The 20,737-nt window shown below is 45.2% G+C and overlaps 1 protein-coding gene across 1 annotated transcript; it reads right to left on the bottom strand.

Moving 5' to 3' along the window:
• Positions 1 to 8,256: 8,256 nt before the first annotated feature.
• On the bottom strand, positions 8,257 to 20,020 carry KLHL38 (kelch like family member 38). The gene is made up of 3 exons (XM_084848832.1): positions 18,671 to 20,020; positions 16,268 to 16,373; positions 8,257 to 8,837 (listed from the first exon to the last, which is right to left on the bottom strand). Exons 1-3 carry the CDS (start codon positions 20,018 to 20,020, stop codon positions 8,551 to 8,553), a joined length of 1,743 nt encoding a protein of 580 aa, XP_084704958.1. The 3' UTR covers positions 8,257 to 8,550.
• Between the last annotated feature and the right edge of the window lie 717 nt (positions 20,021 to 20,737).

Here is a 20,737-nt window from a genome sequence, read left to right as displayed (position 1 = left end):
TTCTTTTTTACCCTAGTGTAAGAGCAGGGGGTGGTTCACTACTGGCACTATAAAATGCAGGTGCAGGGCCCCTGATCTGGATCGGGACTGCAGCAGGGAGTGGGGAGGGAAGAGGTAAAGCCTCCCTGTCCCCACACAAGGGTCCCATCCTGGATCAGGGGCCCCACACTTACACTTGAGGAAAAGAAAAAAAAAAAGAGTTGCTTGCTACACCTTTAAAGTAATCTCTGCTTTGGCCATAAGTAAAGCTGTGCTCACAGTTGCCATGTGCTGTTACAGGTGATGCTTCCTTTGCAGAGCCTGGGGCTGTGGATCTTGCAGACAGCATGATGGGACATGGGGAAGAGGTTTCTTTGAATGACGCAGGGATAGGCAACCTGGAACCCTCCAGAAGTTTGGGACTACAAGTCCCACAACCCCTGACCATGGGCCATGTTGGCTGGAGCTGATGGGAGTGGTAGTCCAGGATGTCAGGATGCCTATCCCTATGACCAGGGCCTAAGCCTTAAAGAGGGGCAAAATGGGATCGGTAAACGCCTGATCGTAGCTATCAATCTGTGCTGGCGGCTTACCTGATCACAGGGTCAGATCCTGGTTCGAGAGTGCCCAGGGCAAAGTGCTGTCTGGTGGGCTCCCCAATATCACTGCCCCCTCATGGGTTTACCAATGGCAGGTGGGGGGGGGAACATTGGCAGCAGTGGTGAGATCTCCAGGGAGTGTCTGTGACACTACTTTTAAATTTTCCACAATATCCTAATGTCATTCTAGGGCATTGCAGGAAATTTAAAACAGCTTGCAGCTCAGACCTGCCCACCACTGGGTGAAACCAAGCCAAGTTGGGTGGGACCAATCCAGACCAAGCATCAGCACTAGTGGGCCCCCAGCAGCTGCCCAAGGATGGCACATTCTGATGCCTCACCATTTTGGCCCTGCCAGCTTTTGCCTTCTGCTCCACCCACCACTGGAAGCAACCCCTGAAAGCTTCTCCAAAATTGAATTTGGCCCTGGAGCTGAAAGAGGGCCCCACATGCCTGCCGTAAAGAGCTGTGATGAATACAGTTGGTTTCCCATTGTTATCTTCATTATGATCTGAACTTCAAACAACTCAAACTTCTTGCAGTGCAAAGTCTTTCTCTGTTCCTTATCTATCACCACAACTGATTGTAACTTTCCAAATTGGCATGGTCAGTTAGCTCAAATTAGCCTTTCACATGCCGGCAAGATGATAGTTAAAATCCTACAAGCTAGGCTTCAGCAGCATGTGAACCGAGAACTACCGGAAGTACAAGCTGGGTTTCGAAGAGGCAGAGGAACTAGAAATCAAATCGCCAACTTTCGCTGGATCATGGAGAAAGCAAGAGAATTCCAGAAAAACGTCTATTTCTTCTTCATTGACCATGCTAAAGCCTTTGATTGTGTGGATCACAACAAACTGTGGCAAATTCTGAAAGAGATGGGAGTACCAGACCACCTTACCTGTCTCCTGAGAAACCTGTACAAGGGTCAAGAAGCAACAGTAAGAACCAGACATGGAACAATTGGTTCAAAATTGGGAAAGGAGTACGACAAGGCTGCATATTGTCACCCTGCTTATTTAACTTATATGCAGAGTACATCATGAGAAATGCCGGGTTGGATGAATCAGAGGTTGGAATTAAGATTGCTGGGAGAATTATCAACAACCTCCAATATGCAGACGATACCACCCTAATGGCAGAAAGCGAAGAGGATCTAAAGAGCCTCTTGTTGAGGGTGAAAGAGGAGAGTGCAAAAGCTGGTTTGAAACTCAACATTAAAAAAACGAAGATCATGGCATGTGGCCCCATCACTTCCTGGCACATAGAAGGGGAAGAAATGGAAGCAGTGACAGATTTTACTTTTGGGAAAAGCTGCTCCAGATGGTAGGACCTAAACCAAGGGGTTCAAATGACAACTAAGGGGATTTTGATGAAATATTAGGAACAACTTCCTGGTGGTGCAAGCGGTTTGATGGGCTCTCCTTTCTTTGAGGTTTTAAAGCAGAGGCTGGATGACCACCTATGAGGGATGTTGTAGCGGTAGATGTCCTGTATCAGGAGTGGGCTGGACCAGATGACCTTTAAGGTCTCTTCCAAATCTATGAATCTATGATATACCTTGCATAATTTCCATCTTGCTTTCTGCAACAAGACATCGCTGTCGAAAACAAGAACCTATACTGCGGAGGTTACTTCCTAAAATGGACATAAGAACCTAAGAAGAGCCCTGCGGGATCAGACTAGTCCAGCATTCTGTTCACACAGTGGCCAACCAGCTGCCCATGGGAAACCCACAAGCAGGACCTGAGTGCAACAGCACCCTCCACCCATGTTCCTCAGCAACTGGTCTACACAGGCACACTGCCTCTGATACTGGAGGTAGCATATAGCCATCATGACTAGAAGCCATTGATAGCCTTTTCCTCCATGAATTTGTCCAGTCCCCTTTAAAAGCCATCCAAATTGGTGGCCATCACTACATCTTGTAAAAGCGAATTCCATAGTTTAACTATGCCACTGTGTGAAGAAGTACATCCTTTTAGTGTACATCCCACCAATCTGCATCATGGGATGACCCCGCTGGGTTCTAGTATTATGAGAGAGGGAGAAAAATGTCTCCCTACCCACTTTCTCCACACCATGTACACCTCTATCATGTCTCCCCTTACCTTTTTTCTAAGCTAAACAATGCCAGCTGTTGTAACCTTTCTTCCTAGGGGAGTTACTCCAGTCCCTTGATTATTTCAGTTGGTAACTGATAACACTTTATGCATCTGATGAAGTGGAATCCATGGAAACCTTATGCTATAATAAAAGTGCTGCAAGTCGCTTTAAGGTGCAACAAGGTTCTCTCTCTCTCTCTCTCTCTCTCTCTCTCTCTCTTTTTCTGTGTGCCCAAACTGACAAGATGTTTGGCATTTATGAAACCCCATGGGGGGAAGCTTTGCAGCAATAAAACCAAATTCTTCTGCTTGCTCCGCTCTTCCTATGCGCTCTGTGCAAACTACACCCACCATTTGGGTTTGCTCATTGCTCTGTTTATACAAGATTTATAGCTATGTAATCATCCCGTTCTCTGTTTACATGGAAGATTCACACACAGCGCAGCAACCATCGGTGCTAGATACACTCATTTTCAATCCAACATATTGCTTATAAGTTGAAATATATGGGATGGGGAAATATTTTGCATTGATTTATGGGAACTTTATGCAGTTTGTTTTTATTCTCATGTGGTTCTTGCCCGCAGAGGCTGGGCTATGTAGTATGAGGGATGGGAATAGATTTTACTTTTGCCCATAAGGATTTATGGCAGGATTCCTCTAGGGCAGGCATAAGCAGCTTTCGGGGCTCGGTGGGCCACATTGCCCTCCTGGTAACTAACAGTGGCTGGAGGCCACCCCTAATGCTGCCGAAATTGCAGCTGCTGCTGAAATCTGCCTCAGTGGTGGCAAAAATAACAGCAATTTTCCTTGCAAACAAGGCACATGCTCCCCCCATGACTTGGTTGCAAAGAAAATCGCTGGGGGGGGGTTGCCATCACAGTAAATTTGGCAGTGGTAGGAGCAGAGGGGCACAAAAATGGCTAAGGAGCTGCATGCGGCCCACATGTGGCCTCCCCCCTCTCTAGGGGATACCATTGGGATGGCATTGAATGGGGGGCTGAACTACCCCTTGCACCAGGTGGCCATAACATCTGAGAGAGGGCCCAAGCTCCGGGAGACCATGCTGTGTCTTAGGGTGCATTCCTGTTTACCTTATTCCACTGAACTACGTGGAAGCCACTGAGAACCAAATCCACCCATGTTTGAGCAATCCAGACATTCATTTCCATAGCTGCACCCTGCTTCTGTTTCTTGGTCATACTATGTTACAAGGGGACAAAATCCAGGGACTGAAGTGTGTGTAGAGCTAAAACATTTCAGTGTGAATATTACCCTTAATTTATCTACACTTGGATCAGCTTCTTGGGTAGTAGGGAGAAGGTGTTGTTGTGTGCGTGTTTTCTTGGAAGCTGAACAGGGACAGAATTGCCTCACTTGAGCTCCTACTGCTTCCAGTAGCCATATCCCATCCCGTGATGTTTACTTTGCCTATTGGAATATGAGCCCTAGTGGAGAAGTATTCACAAACTCAATGGCATAACACCCTCCGTGCTTTTCAGTGTTTTCGTGGCACTGTATACTTACAGTATGTCATAACAACACAAAGCAGACACATTCTTCCTCCTTACCGTTTCTTGTCACACTGTGAAGGTGGCTAGAGAAGGGAAAGTCTAATTCTCCATCGCGTTTGTTCTGATTGAGTCCACCATATTGCTCTTTTCCCCAGAGCAACCATGTTTATCCCGGCACTTTCCTTCACCCTTCAGCATAGTGGCTGTATTCAGATGATAATATCTCCAGTTATTAAGCTGAGGTACAAATGAGCCTTTTGCCTGCCCTCTTAGCCCACTTACAAGCCTTGATCAAACCAGCAAGCTTTTAATTAACCATAGTTTCCCATTTTGTCTGAACTGAGAAACAATGGTTACCCACTTCCTAACAAGCCAGCATATTAAGCCAACTTCAAACCATGGTTTAATATCCTGGCTTGTTCCAAAGCTGGTAACCACGGCTTCCCTGTTCCGACAAAAAAAGAAACTATGGTTAATAAGAGGCTTCCTGGTTTAATTGTGTGGTCTTTTATGTATCTTGGCTTGATACGCCAAGATATGATTGACTGAACTGGCCAGTGTCAGGAATTGGACACAGAAATCACCTTTAAATCAGGCTTAGCAATCGCCACATAGCACCCTTGGGCAGCTGCAGGGGCCCCAGGGCTGTGGCAAGGCCCATTACTAACAGCTGATCTGAGTCTCCCTTTAAGAAAATAGCTATGTCTAGGAGCTGCTATTTTAACTTCCCATGATCCCCCCCCCCCCCGAACAAAGCACTATTCCAGAGCACTGTGGGAATTATTTTGTTATCCATCCTTAGTCCAGTGTCACTCTCCCCTCGTTGTGTCTCTATTTGCAGCTTTTGGGGATGCTTTATTAAAATGTCAGTAGTGGGAGTTGCTAGGGTTGTAATTTTTCAGGGCTCATCTCCCTCCCCAGGATTTCCTAGAAGTTACCTTTCTAAATGAGGACCGAGTGGCAGCAGGCATAACTCATCTCTGCTGCACATGGGTACAGATGCAGACACACGCGTTCTAAGGCGCCTGACGGCACAGAGCCTGCCATTTCACACACAGCAGCTGCTGAAGTGTATCTGAACTTTAACAGAATATCATCACACAATTATGTTTTTCTAACATATCTTTAAACAAAACAAGAACAGCAACACAAGATACCAAACACCATCTCGGCTATTAAATAAGAACAAGTAATTGCACAATGAATGAATACAACATATGGAATAGGAGACTCTTTAGTAATGTAGCCCTGGCAGGCCGTGGTCCGTCCTTGCTCTGAGAATAGGCATGTCACAAACATGGCCATATTTTCATCTATGAAGTATTGGAGGGTAAGCAAATCTAGGCTGGGAGGTTGTGTTCTTTGTGCAGGGTCTGGGACCTGAAGTGCAGCAAGGCAAAGACAGTGGGGTGACAAGACAAGGCAAAAGGCCAGCATCCTAATATCTTTATACCAGGCCTGGCCAATCCAAAAGCATCATACTGCCTGTCAATAGGAAGGGCCAGTGTTGTGCTCCCCTATTTCCTTATTCACCCCGAGAGGGCACACCATCCATATTAGCTCACACCAGGCTAGATTTGAAGGCCAAGACAGACATTACTTTAAATCCATATCTCTGCCACATGTTTTTACTCTAGAGTAGGCACAAGGAGGTAAGATTCAGATCTTAAAAGGCCCCTACCCCCACGTTCGGTTACTTTTCCAGACTGGGGGCCCTACACCTATTCTAGAATAAGACTTGGGGTGGGGAGTTGCTGCTAGATACAGATTTAAAGTAAAGTCTGTTTTTAGCTAGTGAGGTTCCGGGTTCAAATTCCTCGACATCATAATTCCACCCCACACATCTGTGATGAATGGTATGAGTTTCCAGTGATAAAAGGATGTGGCTTCAGGCAGTCAAGCTGTGCCCCAGTATTTCTCACTCTAGGAATTGAATACTATGTAATAATGATAAATCAACATCACTGTTCCATTTTTTTCCTTCAAAAATTGTCAGATGCCAGAATACCTTTTCTGTCGAACCTGCTGAAAGTTTAGACCAGGCAAGGAAACAGAGCGAGAGGGAGAGAGAGAAAGGGAGGCAAAGCTGGAATCCTTATTTAGCTTTCCATCAATTTATTAGATAATTTTGTCGGGTCTGTTTAATCAAAAGGAAATGAGAAATGCATTAAAGCTATAAACATTATGGCACAAGGAAAACACTGCATTTGGAACCATCCTTGCTCCGGAAGTTAAAAAACACAGGCATAATAACACCCCAAAGAGTCCTGAGGAAGATTAAAGTGAAAATTTTTAACAACACAAAAGGTTCGTGATAGGTTAACAGATGGAGGGAGCAATCCTATGGGCGCTAGTCAGTGGCTAGACGGCCATAGAATATCTGGTTTTCCGGGAACCAATGCAGAGCCCATGCTCCAAGGTTGGTTCCCGGAGAACTGACCTTCCCCCACTTCCACGCTGCCTCGGAGGCAGCACGGAACAGCCCCATCCTCTGTGCTCGCAAGAGGAGCGCAGCGGGGCCGAAATGGGGCATTCCTGGAAGGCGTTCTGGGTGTGGAGGGCGGAAATGCCTGTATGACACATCCAACGTGTCATATGGCAGCCTCCTCCCCCGCTCTGCTCTCCCGCAAAGACAGATGCAGTTAGCGGCTTAGCCAAAAATGCAGGGCAGGTGGAGTGCACAGGGAGCGATCCCTTCCATGTTTCTCCTGCCTTGCATTGGACAGGTGGTTGCCTCCGAGGTTGGAGGTGGCCGCCTATCTGCATATGATTGCGCCCTAAGTGTGGGCCAAGAGAATGGAAAGAAGACTAAAATTAAATGCTTCCTATGGGGCTAACTTGTGAATCACCCCAAAAGAGGAAATACATAAATAGCAAGGGGGACAAAAGAACTTGCTGATTTGCATAAAATTTGAATATATACGTACAGATGTCCCTTTAAAAATAATAATTATAATTTAAATAGAAATACATTACATCTCACCCTAGTGCGGAAGACTGTGACCAGGTGACCTGTGTGCTTTGCTCAGTGTGCTGCCCAAGTGCTGGTGATGGGGACCTTCAAGGCCCAACTCTTCCTTCTTATGGTTCTTTATCTTTGTACCAAGCTTGGACTGGTCAGTGCTTCAGATAGAGGTCGCCTTCAAATAGAGGACTGTTCTCTGTAAAAGCAGACACCTGGCCACCCTATCATCTCCCAAGACAGGGAGGCTCTGCTAGTTTCTTACACCCTCCTGTCTTCTGTCTTTCTTTTTCCTTGTTCAGCTGATCTTATGGTGTTTCTGAGGCTGATCTGAAGCTGTCTCCTTCCTCACTTATTGTCTGCCTCCCATACTCCCTCTTTCCATGACAAAACCCACCATCTTATCCATCCACTTCAGAATTGGTCCATGGTCCAACTATAATATAATTTCTGGGTGCCACTGGCCATGGCGAGCAGGATTCAGGGTGTTGGATGGTGCTGTCTGGTTTTCCAATCTTCCAGGATCCATTACTACTTTTATGAAAAGCCATATAAAAAGGACAGATCCTTTTAATTGTCGGGGAGGGTGGTGCGGCTTCTAAGAAAGCAAGAACACTTAGATTTAAGATCATACACATGCAGACCAACCAAAAGAAACTGTCACCCAGATGGTATTGCTAAGAAGGCCCACCAGAAGCTATGCCTGGCCTTGTTCTGTGTCACCACTTCCCAGAAAGGCCTCTTGAGGCTGTGAGGAACATCCTCAGAAGGCTGAACAGAGAACACAGGACATTTTTGATGTCTGAGGCAGAAAAATCCAAATTATATCCGTCATAGTAATAATATAATATTAATAAATTATACAATAGACCATTTGCTGTCCTTTAATCAACCCTCAAATCTGCCACCTGAGATAAATGTCTCACTTTACCTCAGGTGAGGTAAAGTGGATGGCTTTAAAAGGGGGTTGGACAGATTCCTGGAGGAAAAGGCTAGCAATGGCTACTAGTCCTGATGGCTATGTGCTGCCTCCAGTACCAGAGGCAGTGAGCCTATGTACACCAGTTCCTGGGGAACATGGGTGGGAGGGTGCTGTTGTGCTCATGCCCTGCTTGTGGGTTCCCAGTCGACAGCTGGTTAGCCACTGTGTGAACAGAATACTGGACTGATGGACCATTGGTCTTATCCAGCATGGCTCTTCTTATGTTCTTATGTACCTCATGGTAGGGTGGGACATCGGAGTCAAAACAGGGAACCAAGTGACACGCAAACATCTCTAGCCTATCCATCAGTCTTTTTTTGATGGCTTCCTTGGCAAGAGTTTGCCAGTATTCTCCGTGTAGTTTGCAATCTGGGCTTTCTGCTTTGGGAAAACATTTCCCTCATTCCCCCTCTCACAGGACATTGGTGTAAGGCACACACTGGAGTGCAAGGCATCCATGGTCAAACAGTTTGTGTGGCAGCTGCCCCTTTGAAGCCCAGGTGTCCGTCTTGGGGTCATAGCATTCGAGTGAATCAGAGTCTTCGATGGCATTGTCAATTGTAAGGCAGCGACCTCCAGTCAAATACAACTTCTCGTTGATTGCTGCAGCCCCGTGGTGCATCCGCCTGTCCTTCATGTCTGCACACTTTACAAATTTATTTCCTTTTGTGTCATAAGCAATGACTCGCCTGGTGTACCCTAGGGGGAAAAAAACAAAACAAATATGAATGAGAAATGCCCTTCACATCAAATTAGACTGGCTATTTAAGCATCGCCAAAAAAAAAAAGGACAAAAGAGAATACACAGTTGCATAAAGTCTGCATATTCTCATTTATTCAGAAATACATTTAGACAGAATTACTATAATTTAAATAGAAATATGATATGTCGCACCTTAGTGGGGAAGACTGTAACCATATGACTCATGTGCCTGCTTAGTTTGTTGATGGGCAGCTTCAAGACCCCTGGAGGTTCATCACACAAAGCTGAAATTCTGCATCCTTACTGGGGCTCTCTGTTTCCGGATTCTTTGCAGGATTATGACTGGCTGCTTTACAGGGGCAGACATGTAGTTTGAATCAAGGAAAGTCCTTCCTCAGCAAGTTGTATATGTTTCTATATGTTTCATTTTACAGCCACTAGATGGCGCTGTGATAATACATCTTTGCGGCCATTACAGTACAGCTGATAGAATGGATTAATGTCCCTTGTCGCTTTATCTCCGATCTTTTTGAAAGCAGGATAAAGGGGGGAAAGCGAGGGAGACGTCCTGGAGTCACGTAAAGGACTCGCAAACGTCTGCGAGTGACCAATCACACGCATGCAATAAATCACTTGTGTAGAAATGTTCCAGCTCTCCTTTCTTAGGGTATTTTTTCTTTAAACCAGACTTGGACTGGACAGTCCTCCAGATAGAGGACACCTTCAAACAGAGGACTCTCCTCTGACAGCCCTTCAAATGGAGGACTGTCCTCTTTAAAATAGGACACGCCACATCGAATGCATAAAGAGAAGCATCAGAGTTACACATGCCTCTGAAATGGAGGCTGGTTGGAATTGCAGCGTATTAGTAATTGGGGCCTAGATCACTCATGTAGTCAGCAGCGTGGCTAGTGCTTGATCATGCCATGGTGTGAACACTGCTCCATGTGTCAGGCCATTCATGTGAATAGCTCTGTGCATTTTGACCACCTTACAACCACTGGGTGAAAATGGCCAGACCTGCCATGTCGCACAACCGTTTGCCGTGTGGAGCAGCAGTGTCTACATAACAGAGGGCGAACCTCTTTCAGCCTAATGGCCAAATTCAGTTTTGGAAAAGCTCTCAGGAGCCACATTCCAATGGTGGGCAGGGCAAAAAGGCAAGGGGCCAAAATACCCCCCCCCCATACCAGCATATTTTAGCTTAACGCTATTACTGCCAGTAACTAAGCTTTAGGAGAAGCATTTCAATCTTTTAGAAAGGGGGGGTGGGTGGGATGCACAAAAGCTAGGAAAACACCAAACCCAGGGGAAGGGGGTATGGCCAGGGGAAAGGGTAGAGACAGCAGAAGGGGGCATAGCTGATTGGGATCCCAAGGCTGAATTGGGACCCCAAGCAGGCCAGATTTGGCCCGCAGGCCTGAGGTTCAACACCCCTGCTCTACATAGTTGCAATTTCAAGTGGCTGTCCCTCCACTGATTAGGTGTGTGAATTGGGCCTCTGCAAGTCCCTCTTCAGAACCCCCCATCCAATTCAGTCATCACAGCCATAGTCATCTCCACAATCTTCCACTGTTTTCCAACTCCAGGGCACAACAGTGGCAGAAACCGCTAGCGTAGCCAGGGAATTCCTGGCATGATCGGGGCTGGTGGCAGCAATGCCCTTTCTGCTGTCCTGGGTCCTTCTGCCCAGAGCCTGAAAAACCTCTTCTGAGGATGCTACACTGCTATACCCTGGAATCTTCTAGTCACCACACCTAAAAAAAGATTTGTAGAGCTGGAAAAAGTGCGGAAAAGGGCAACTAAAATGATCAAGGGGCTGGAGCATCTCCCAATGAGAAAAGGTTACAACAGCTGGGATTGTTTAGCTTGGAAAACAGGAGGGTAAGGGAAGACATGATAGAGGTGTACAAAATTATGCATGGTGTGGAGAATGTGGATAGGGAGACATTTTTCTCCCTCTCTCAAGATACTAGAACCCAGGGTCATCCTATGAAGCTGATTGCTGGGAGATTCAGGACACATAAAAGGAAGTACTTCTTCACACAGCGCATAGTTTAACAATGGAATTTGCTACCACAGGATGTAGTAATGGCCACCAATTTGGATGGCCTCAAAAAGAGATGGGACAAATTCCTGGAGGAAAACGCTATCAATGGCTACTAGTCCTGATGGCTATGTGCTACCTCCAGTACCAGAGGCAGTGAGCCTATGTATACCAGTTGCTGGGGAACGTGGGTGGGAGGGTGGTGTTGCACTCATGCCCTGCTTGTGGGTTCCTGGTCGACAGCTGGTTGGCCACTGTGTGAACAGAATGCCAGACAAGATGGCCCCTTGGTTTGATCCAGCATGGCTCTTCTTATGTTCTTAATCTTCCAGTGGTAACTAGACATGTCCGGATTTTGTGAAATCCATCCCATGTGTGTTTCATGGATTGTGTAGTATCATTCATTCCAGCATCTGTTCACAGACGGATTCAATTTTTTTTTAATTATGTGGAAAAATACGCAAATAATTCTGTAAGAGGGTTTGCAACAATTTACATAATTGAAATTAGTAAGTAACATTTAGCCTATTGTCTCCCATTCCGTTCAACTTTTCCCTGCATATATTTACCAGTCTCAGAAGAAACTTGCATATTTTCCTACGAATACATTTGCAGACATTTTGGGAAATTTTTTTTTTTTTTAAACCATCCAAAAGTCCACCGACTCCCCAGAGGAGGCCAGTCCACAGAGGAAGAGTACAGGCAGATAGCACAGAATTGCAGGGATGGCGTCAGGAAGGCTAAAGCTGAGAATGAGCTGAGGTTAGCAAGGGATGCTAAAAACAACAAAAAGGCTTTCTTCAGCTACGTGCATAGTAAAAGGCAGAGGAAAGAAATGGTGGTTCAGCTATTAAATAAGGATGGCAAAACGATAACAGATGACAAAGAAAAGGCAGAGGTGCTCAATTCCTACTTTGGCTCAGTCTTCTCCCAAAAGAGGGTCTATGACCCCCCCTGGCAAAGGCGAAGTACAGGCTGAAGGGGCAGGATTGCAGCTTGAGATCGATAGGCATATGGTCAAGGAACACCTAATTACTTTGAATGAGTTCAAATCTCCAGGGCCAGATGAACTGCATCCTAGAGTAATAAAGGAACTGGCAGAAGAACTCTCAGAACCGCTGTCTATTCTCTTTGAGAAATCATGGAGGACGGGGGAAGTGCCAGATGACTGGAGGAGGGCTAACGTTGTCCCTATCTTCAAAAAGGGTAAAAAGGAGGAACCTGGGAATTACAGACCAGTCATTCTGACATCAATCCCTGGGAAAATTCTGGAGCAGATGATAAAGGAATCCATCTGGAAGCACCTTGACAACAATGCAGTGGTTACTCCAAGCCAACATGGATTTGTCAAAAACAAGTCCTGCCAGACAAATCTGATCTCATTTTTTGATCAAGTAACCTCCCTTGTAGACCGTGGGAATGCTGTAGACATCATATACCTCGACTTCAGCAAAGCTTTCGACAAAGTGCCCCATGATATCCTGATGAGCAAACTAGCTCAAAGTGGGCTAGATGAAACAACGATCCGGTGGATCCACAGTTGGCTACAGAATCGGACTCAAAGAGTGGTTATCAATGGGACCTTCTCAAACTGGGGAGAGGTAACGAGTGGGGTACCGCAGGGCTCAGTCCTGGGCCCAGTGCTCTTCAACATTTTTATTAATGACTTGGAGGAGGAGGTGCAAGGAATGCTGATCAAATTTGCAGATGACACAAAATTGGGTGGGATAGCTAATACTTTGGAAGACAGAAACAAAATTCAAAGTGATCTGGATAGACTGGAGCGCTGGGCAGAAAACAACAGAATGACATTTAATAGGGATAAATACCAAGTTCTGCACCTAGGAAAAAGAAACAAATGCACAGTTACAAGATGGGGCATACGTGGCTCAACCACACTACAAGCGAGGAGGATCTTGGAATTGTTGTCGATCACAAGCTGAATATGAGCCAACAATGTGATGTGGCTGCAAAAAAGGCAAATGCTATTTTGGGCTGCATTCATAGAAGCATCGCTTGCAAATCCCGGGAAGTACTAGTTCCCCTCTACTCAGCACTCCTCATCTGGAGTACTGTGTCCAGTTCTGGGCACCACACTTTAAGAAGGATGGAGACAAACTGGAGAGGGTTCAGAGGAGGGCAACAAAGATGATCAGGGGACTGGAAACAAAGCCCTATGAAGAGAGACTGAAAGAAATGGGCATGTTTAGCCTTTGAGAAGAGAAGACTGAGGGGAGATATGATAGCACTCTTCAAGTACTTGAAAGGTTGTCACAGGGAAGAAGGCCAGGATCTCTTCTTGATCATCCCAGAGTGCAGGACACTGAATAATGGGCTCAAGTGACAGGAAGCCAGATTCCGGCTGAACATCAGGAAAAACTTCCTGACTGTTAGAGCAATACAACAATGGAACCAATTACCTGGGGAGGTGGTGGGCTCTCCCACACTGGAGGCCTTCAAGATGAGGCTGGACAGCCATTTGTCAGGGATGCTTTGACTTGGATTCCTGCATTGAGCAGGGGGTTGGACTCGATGGCCTTGTAGGCCCCTTCCAACCCTACTATTCTATGATTCTATGATTCCGCAGGTCAGATTCTTAGAAATCCAAACTCATTTTACTCCATCTCAAATTTCTCCAGCATCCTTAGTGGTAACTGGCTTTGCAGTGGTTGAAATGGTCACAGGGGTCTTTCTGTTCAGTTTCTTCATGAAGCTAGCTGTTAGCTACATTGGCTATGGTGGGAGATAATTTGCTTGGGGAGGAAGCTGGCAAAGAAATAGATGGACTTCCTCCTTTTGCTCCAGTCCCCTTACCTCTACCCTTAAGATTAGAGATCTAATCAGCATTAAGATATTTTTGCTAAAACTAAGCTGGTAGATAGCTCAGTTCTAAGGTCTTGCAAACAGGCCTTGGAAAACCATCTCTGTGACACATTGTTATTAACAGCCATGTTTTATCATGCAGTGGTTCAACTCAGAACCAGTGTAGGTTGAGACATAACTGCAGTAGGTGAGAACAACACAAAAGAAGGCAGTATCTAATTAAAACCAAGAATCCCATTAATGGAGCCAATACACTTTGCTTTGTCTTGATAGGAATTGTCCAAGAAAGGCTTGAAATACATTGCATGCTTTTTAAAACACACACACAAAAATCTGTTTGTTATTATTGTGATTTTTCAGTTCCAGTCGTTGATAAGCCAGAAACAACTGGATGATGTTACAGCATACTTACTTGGTAAATGAAAACTTATCGGCAGTAAATCTCTTCCCTTTAAAGAGAATGAATTATGTTTGAAATTAGATGAAATGTTTGTGCACTTTGTTAAGTAAACCAAAAAGCTTATGGCTTAAGCTTGTCAGCTGAATTATTTGCAGAACGATTCAGAATAAATACATTTGAAGACATCATTTTTGAAAATCCTTTTTTTCATCTCTGCTCTCTTCACGTTTTGGGCTCTCTTGCTTTCCCTCATATGGAGCCATTTCATACATTTTGCTTTTTCAACAACAACAAAAAACTCCATAAAAGAAAAGCACGTACACCAAATGTATACCAATGCATGGCTATCACATATATATTTGATTTCAGGTTCTAGATGAGAGGTGGGCAACTTGTGGCTTTCCAGATATTTTGGTCTACAAATTGGCTATACTGCTTAAGGCAGATAGGAGCTGTGTGACTGCTCAGTGAATGGGGCCAGTACCAGGTTTGAGGGGGCCCTTGGCACTGGCACCCTGATTGCCCCCCATCCCCATGAGCTTACTGTGGGAGGCATGGTAGATGGCAGTGTCAGGGCCCAGAAGCATTCTGGGGAAATTAAGATGGCAGCAGCTGCCTCATGTGGCGCTTCTCTTCAGAGCGCTGGGCTGTTAAAAACAATAAAAGAAAAAGGAATAAAAACACTGGTGTCAGCTGTGGTGGACTGGACCCTCCAGGCCTGAGCCAGAGGACGGACTTAGATGTTTGAGTTTCACATGTGTGACCAGCAACAAAAGGTTGCTGTGTATCCTCCAGCCTAAAGTGCTCCTCTTCAAATTTCCAGCCAGAAATTCTCTCCAGGCAAGGGTATTCTATTCCTCCCTGCCTACGTTCTTTTTCCATGCCTCCTAACTGTCATTCTACGTTCTCTCATCCCATGAAGCTGATTAGTGGGAGATTCAGGACAGATAAAAAGAAGTACTTCTTCACACAGTACATAGTTCAACTATGGAATTAACTTCCATGAGATTTAGTGATGGCCACCAATTTGGATGGCTTTAAAAGGGGATGGGACAAATTTATGCAGGACAAGGCTGTGAATGGCTACTAGTCCTGATGGCAATAGGCTACCTCCAGTATCAGAGGCAGGATGCCTGTGGGCACCAGTTGCTGGGGAACATGGGCAGGAGGGTGCTGTTGCACATATCCTGCTTGTGGGACTGTCGTGGTTACTTGGTTGGCCACTGTGTAAACAGAATGCTGGACTAGATGGACCCTTGGTCTGATCCAGCAGGGCTCTTCCTATGTTCTGATGTTTTTATGTAATTAATAATAACGAAGATCCACCACTGAACAGAAATGTGCTGTAATATAAAATCTGTTTTTGTCTATGGATGGAGGTATATCGTATATGTCTATGGAAGGAAAATCTCAACGTACTAGCGTGATGTAGACTTTTCCATGACACTATTTGTTCTGGTTTATTAATTCTTCGAATATTTATAATCCAACATAGAAGATTGTAAGACCAGGGCAGAGGTTAGCCTTCAGTTCTACTATGGCAGAATAGGGTGGCCATGCATGGATCGCCAAAAAAGAGGAAACGCATCACCCAAAAAAGAGGACAAAAGATCACAGGAATTTGCATAACATTTACATATGCTAATGTCTAGGTAGAGATGCAAATGTAGAAATAATTATTATAACTGAAATAGAAATATAGTATACCTCACCACAATGTGGAAGACTGACCAGGTGACCTGTGTGCCTGCCTGTCTAGTCTGCTGTTGAGGTGCTAAGTGGTGATGGGCAACAGTTCTTAGGGTTCTTTATCTTTAAACCGGACTTGGACTAGGCAGCCCTTCGAACAGAGGATGCCTTTAGACAGAGGACTGTCCCCTGGCAGCCCTTCAAAGAGAGGACTGTGTAAAAAATAAGGACACCTGGCCACCCTAGGGTTAATTTGCCAGCCATGTGAAGTAGCTCCTCTCTACTTTGAAGGCCTTAAGGAAAAAAAAAAAAAGTCCACAAGCTTCAAGGCACTTCACAAAATTATGAGTGCACTGCCGGTTGTAGAGAGGAGCTACACTGCAGTGTCATCCAGTAAGGAAGAAATAATTCTAACCTGGAGCATTTCAATTATGAAAAATACCTCAGAACATTTAAATAAACATTACCTCCAACGATATAAATCCGGTCTCCAATCACAACCGCTGGTGCGCAAACGTTCTTGACCATTCTGGTTTCCATTCGGAACCACATGTTCCTAGACACGTGGTATACCTGAGAAATACAGAGGGCATGAAATGGACGCCTGGATTTGGGGTAAAGCAGCATGCCTAACTATACAGCCCAGTCCCCTTTCTGCAGTGAAGGATGATATGTTTACATCCTTACTGCAACTGCAACCATTTGCCTAAATGGGAAAATATATTTAGCTGTCCTGGTCCACATAAGGCAGAGGTAGGCAATCTGGTGGCCTTCAGATATGTTGTATTACAACCCCCATCATCACCAGCTAGCATTCCCAGTGTCCATGCTGGCATCATGCTGGGCATGATGGGACCTGTAGCCCATCACATCTGCAGGGTACCTGGTTGGGGAAGGCTGAGTTAAGGAGAACTATGTGCATGAGCAGGTTTAGGCCAGCCTCCTTAGCACTGTATAGCATAGCAAGGGAAGGTTTCAGGAGGGTGAGAAAGAAAAATATATATGATTTTTCCTTTCCCCCCTCCTGAGCCACAAGACTGCTGTTCCAGCCTGACTGGAGCGCTGAACAGCAGCACTCCTGATAGGGTCCAGGGATATATTGGAATATTTTATTCTGTTCTGTGTTCCAATGTGGCTGTATTTAGGGTTGCCAATTTTTGATATCAAGAATTTGGGCCCTTTGGGCAAGGTGAAATGGCAGTGCCTGTGTGGACACCAGCAGGCAGGTAGGCAGGGGGTCCTCAGTAAGAAGATCTGAACATGAGTTTGCTTGAACGCTACTAATCTTCCCCAGCAGTTTTGCAGCTATGGTGGTACCTGGAAGGGGAATTTATTTTAATGACTGACGTTTCTTGATCACTGAAATGCCATCTCCAAGAAAAAAAGGCTTCAGCTCAATGGTAGAGCACACAGACCTTCCTGGGTTCAATCCCTGGCATCTCCAGATAGGGCTAGGAAATACTCCTGTCTGAAACCTTGGAGAGCTGGTGCCAGTCATTGGACTAACCTTCCCCAACCTGGTTCCTTTCAGATATTTTAGACTACAACTCCCTACAATCTTGTTCATTGAACATTGCCTGGGGCTGATGGGAGCTGAAGTCCACTAGATTGGGGAAGGCCACGTAGGTAACACTGAGCTAGATGGACCCATGTTCTGACACAGTATAAGGCAGCTTCCTGTGTTCCAGATCACATGGACTATTCAATGTGATGAAGCCAACTTAAGCAACTTTTGAAGTTCAGTTTTGCTTTGTTAAACTGGGTGGGTTGGATCCAGATTTAGTTAGATTAGACCCATTGAAATAAATGGAACATAAGTCATGATTCATTTGAGTCCCATTGATTTCGATGGGTCTTAGTGTGACTAAATCTGGATCCAACCCAATATATGCATACGAGACACATGTGCAATTTGCAACATGCCATGTCCAGAAATATTTCATACTCTGCACAGATGTTTCAGGACTCAGCCTTTGATTGGCAGTTGGCCTGGCCTGGCCTGGATGTTCAACATTTCATGCTTATACCCATAACAATAAATATATACCCTCGATTGCTTGCTGCAAAATGGTGCCACCCACTTCAGTGGGCCTCTTAGCAAGGTGTCATTGTGGCAGTTCGTTAAACTCTTAATAATAAAATCATGGCATGTGTAAACAAAAATCAATTTAGATGTCGTTTTCTGGAGAAGGAAATTCCAGCTTAGCAAGTGCATTTGGCTATCTATTTCATGGAACTCGTGATCAATTGTCAAGGTAAAACAGGAATATCACATTTCTTTCAGCCCAAGGGCCAAATTCAGTTTCGGAGACGCTCTCGGGGGCTTCATTCCAGTGGTGGGCATGGCTGAAGGCAAAAGGGGGAGGGGCAACGGCCAAAGGGGTGGAGACAAAATCACCACGAACGCCAGCATAGTTTAGCTTAAGGCTCTAACTGCCAGTCACTAAGGGTGCAACTCTATGCATGTTTAGACAGAGAAAAGACCTACAACTCCCAGCATTCCCCAGCCAGCAAGGAATTGTAGGCCTTTTCTCTGTCTAAACATGCATAGGGTTGCACCCTAAGTCTTAGGAGAGGCTTTTCAACCTTTTATAAAGCTGGGGAACCACCAAATGATTGGGAATCGAGGGAAGGGGCGGGGCTAGGAGGAAAGGATGTGGCCATCTGGGGAACCTCAGATGAGCTGGATGTGGCTTGTGGGTCTGAGGTCAAATACCCCTGATGTAAAGGACAGACTTCTATATTGCCTACTGAGCCTGCACCCAAGTCATTCGCTCTGGAGAACACAAGAGCAATGTGCCAATGGTGTCACAAGGCTGGAATCATGCAATTAGCAGAGTGCAGCTGAGATGGGGCGGACTGGGAGGTACCTGTATGAGTCGGACAGGGTTTTGCATCATGTCTTCCCCTCCAAAGAGATAGATTCTTTGGTCTTTGGCAGCCACAGCAGGATGAAGAACAGCAGCAGGCATATTGGCCATGTGCTCCCATGTATTCTCGATGCTGTCATACCTTTCCATGGAATTTAAGATTTCCTGCTTTTTTCCGATGCCTCCAATGGCAAAGATGTAGTTTTTATAGGCGATGCTCCTGTGGGAATAGCGTGGAACTAGCATGGGTTCTACCAACCTCCACTGGTTAAGTCTGAGTGAGAAGATATAAACACTGTCGCTGACATGATTCTTCCCATTCCCTATGGGAATGCCTCCAAAGAGATAAACATTACTGTGCAAGCTCACTGCAGAGGCCTTGTAGAGACGTATTGGGTATTTGGCAAGGCTCAACCAGTGGTTTGTCTTCTCATCATACAGCAAGACATCCCTCGTTGTCTGTTGGTTGTCTTTGCGGCCACCAACCAGGAGAAGGAATTCCCGGTATGAATATCTCCGAGGAACATGCCACATAGATTTAACGTCAGGAGCACTGATGCTATACAAAGAAAACATCTGCCTATTTGCCAGTTCCAGGATATTTCTACAAGCAGGGGATGACTGAATAAGAGAGTCATTGGCAATGAAGTGGAAGAAAAATGTTGGATGGACATACTGAAGCCTTACCTTCTTGAACAAGTCTTGGATATAGCCTCGACGTGCCTGCAGGTCATGCCTCACCCAAACCATGAGAGCCTCAAAAACCTGTTCCTCCTCTCCACAGAGCTCATCATCTCCAAGATAGTCTATCAACTCCAAGGCACAAAGTTCTTTGAGGTCTTCAGATGTGGCTACTTCAGGGAAACACTTCAGGGCCATTGCTTTGGCTTTCTTGTTGAGATTCTCGCAGTGCAAGATTTCTGAGAGCCGAATGAGGCTGAGGCAGTTGTCTGGAGTAAGTTGGTCCTGGAGGTAGGCTGAACAGGCCTCAAAGAGTTTTGTGTATTGCAGCATGGAAGCAGTCTCCATGAGATACAAAATATTCTCTGCTGTCATGAGAACTTCTCCTGTGTAGACATAAATGATAATACAATGGAGAATTCCCGAGTCAATGCCTTTGAGGTTGACTTTTTCTTGACCAGTCTCTTTAAAGTTGTTGCAAAACATCGCCTTGAAGTATGGGCTGCTTGAAGCAAGAACGTTCCTATGGCAAGGAATTTCAATGTCACTTGTACACAGAATGACATCCGTTAGGATTCTGTTTTGCCGCAAAACATTTAGCTGCTTTAGCAGCTCAGAGGAGAAATCCTGGTCCCTGAACAGCAGGTCTTTGGGGGATTTTTCTTCCATAGTGGAACCAGAGAGATGTCAACAGCAGCCAAGCATGAACTCTCTGTGGTATTTCATCAAAACACTTGACGTGAAGGATCACAAGGCAATGGCCTCTATAAATATTGTCCGTCTAGTGCAGAAATGGGAAAATGAACTACACACACAAGTCAAAGGGCAAGTAGATGAAAAAAAAGGGATACAAAATCTTCTTCTATAAAACAAACCAGTTGCTAGGCCAGAATTTTGGTGTTAACCATTTTTGGCAGTCTGATTAATAAAAGATAGGGTTTTTTTTAAAAAAAGTTAAAGCATATGCTGCAAAATTATCATGGTGATTAGTGGCTCAAACTCAAAGCAAACAATTTGCTCACCATAAATATCTGTGATGCACGTGTGTCAGCCTTTCATTCCATTGAAGCACTTACAGTTTAGTATCTTCCATCTCACCCCCCCCCCCCATTTAGTCATGCCCAAAGAATGTAACTCTGGCAGAGCAACATGACAAACTAAAGTCTTCGGGTCTAGGAATCTGTAGGAAAAATGATATATTTATTTACTCTGAATTGCTTTTGCTTTCATATCAACCAGGAACAAGAGCTGTAGATTTCTTATTCTTTTCTTTTTGTCAAAGTCTGCTAGAACATTTCCCCCGGCTCCACAGCACTCCATATTCATACCCAACCAACACATTGTTCATAAAATGGCCCCAATACTTTATCTTTACTTTAAAAAAGC

This window comes from Heloderma suspectum, chromosome 4 (assembly GCF_057233095.1).
Source record: "Heloderma suspectum isolate Gila_16-S chromosome 4, 16-S_ref, whole genome shotgun sequence".
Classification (NCBI taxonomy): Eukaryota; Metazoa; Chordata; class Lepidosauria; order Squamata; family Helodermatidae; genus Heloderma; species Heloderma suspectum.
Note: the sequence above shows the minus strand (reverse complement) of the source record. Positions and strands in the feature narration are given on the sequence as shown.

Coding starts and splice junctions, on each gene's coding strand:
- KLHL38 (XM_084848832.1), bottom strand. CDS start 20,020: ATGGAAGAAAAATCCCCCAAAGACCTGCTGTTCAGGGACCAGGATTTC. Junction 16,374..18,670: donor ACCCTGTCCGACTCATACAG/GTACCTCCCAGT, acceptor TGTATTTCTCAG/GTATACCACGTGTCTAGGAA. Junction 8,838..16,267: donor CCGGATTTATATCGTTGGAG/GTAATGTTTATT, acceptor TTTTCCCCCTAG/GGTACACCAGGCGAGTCATT.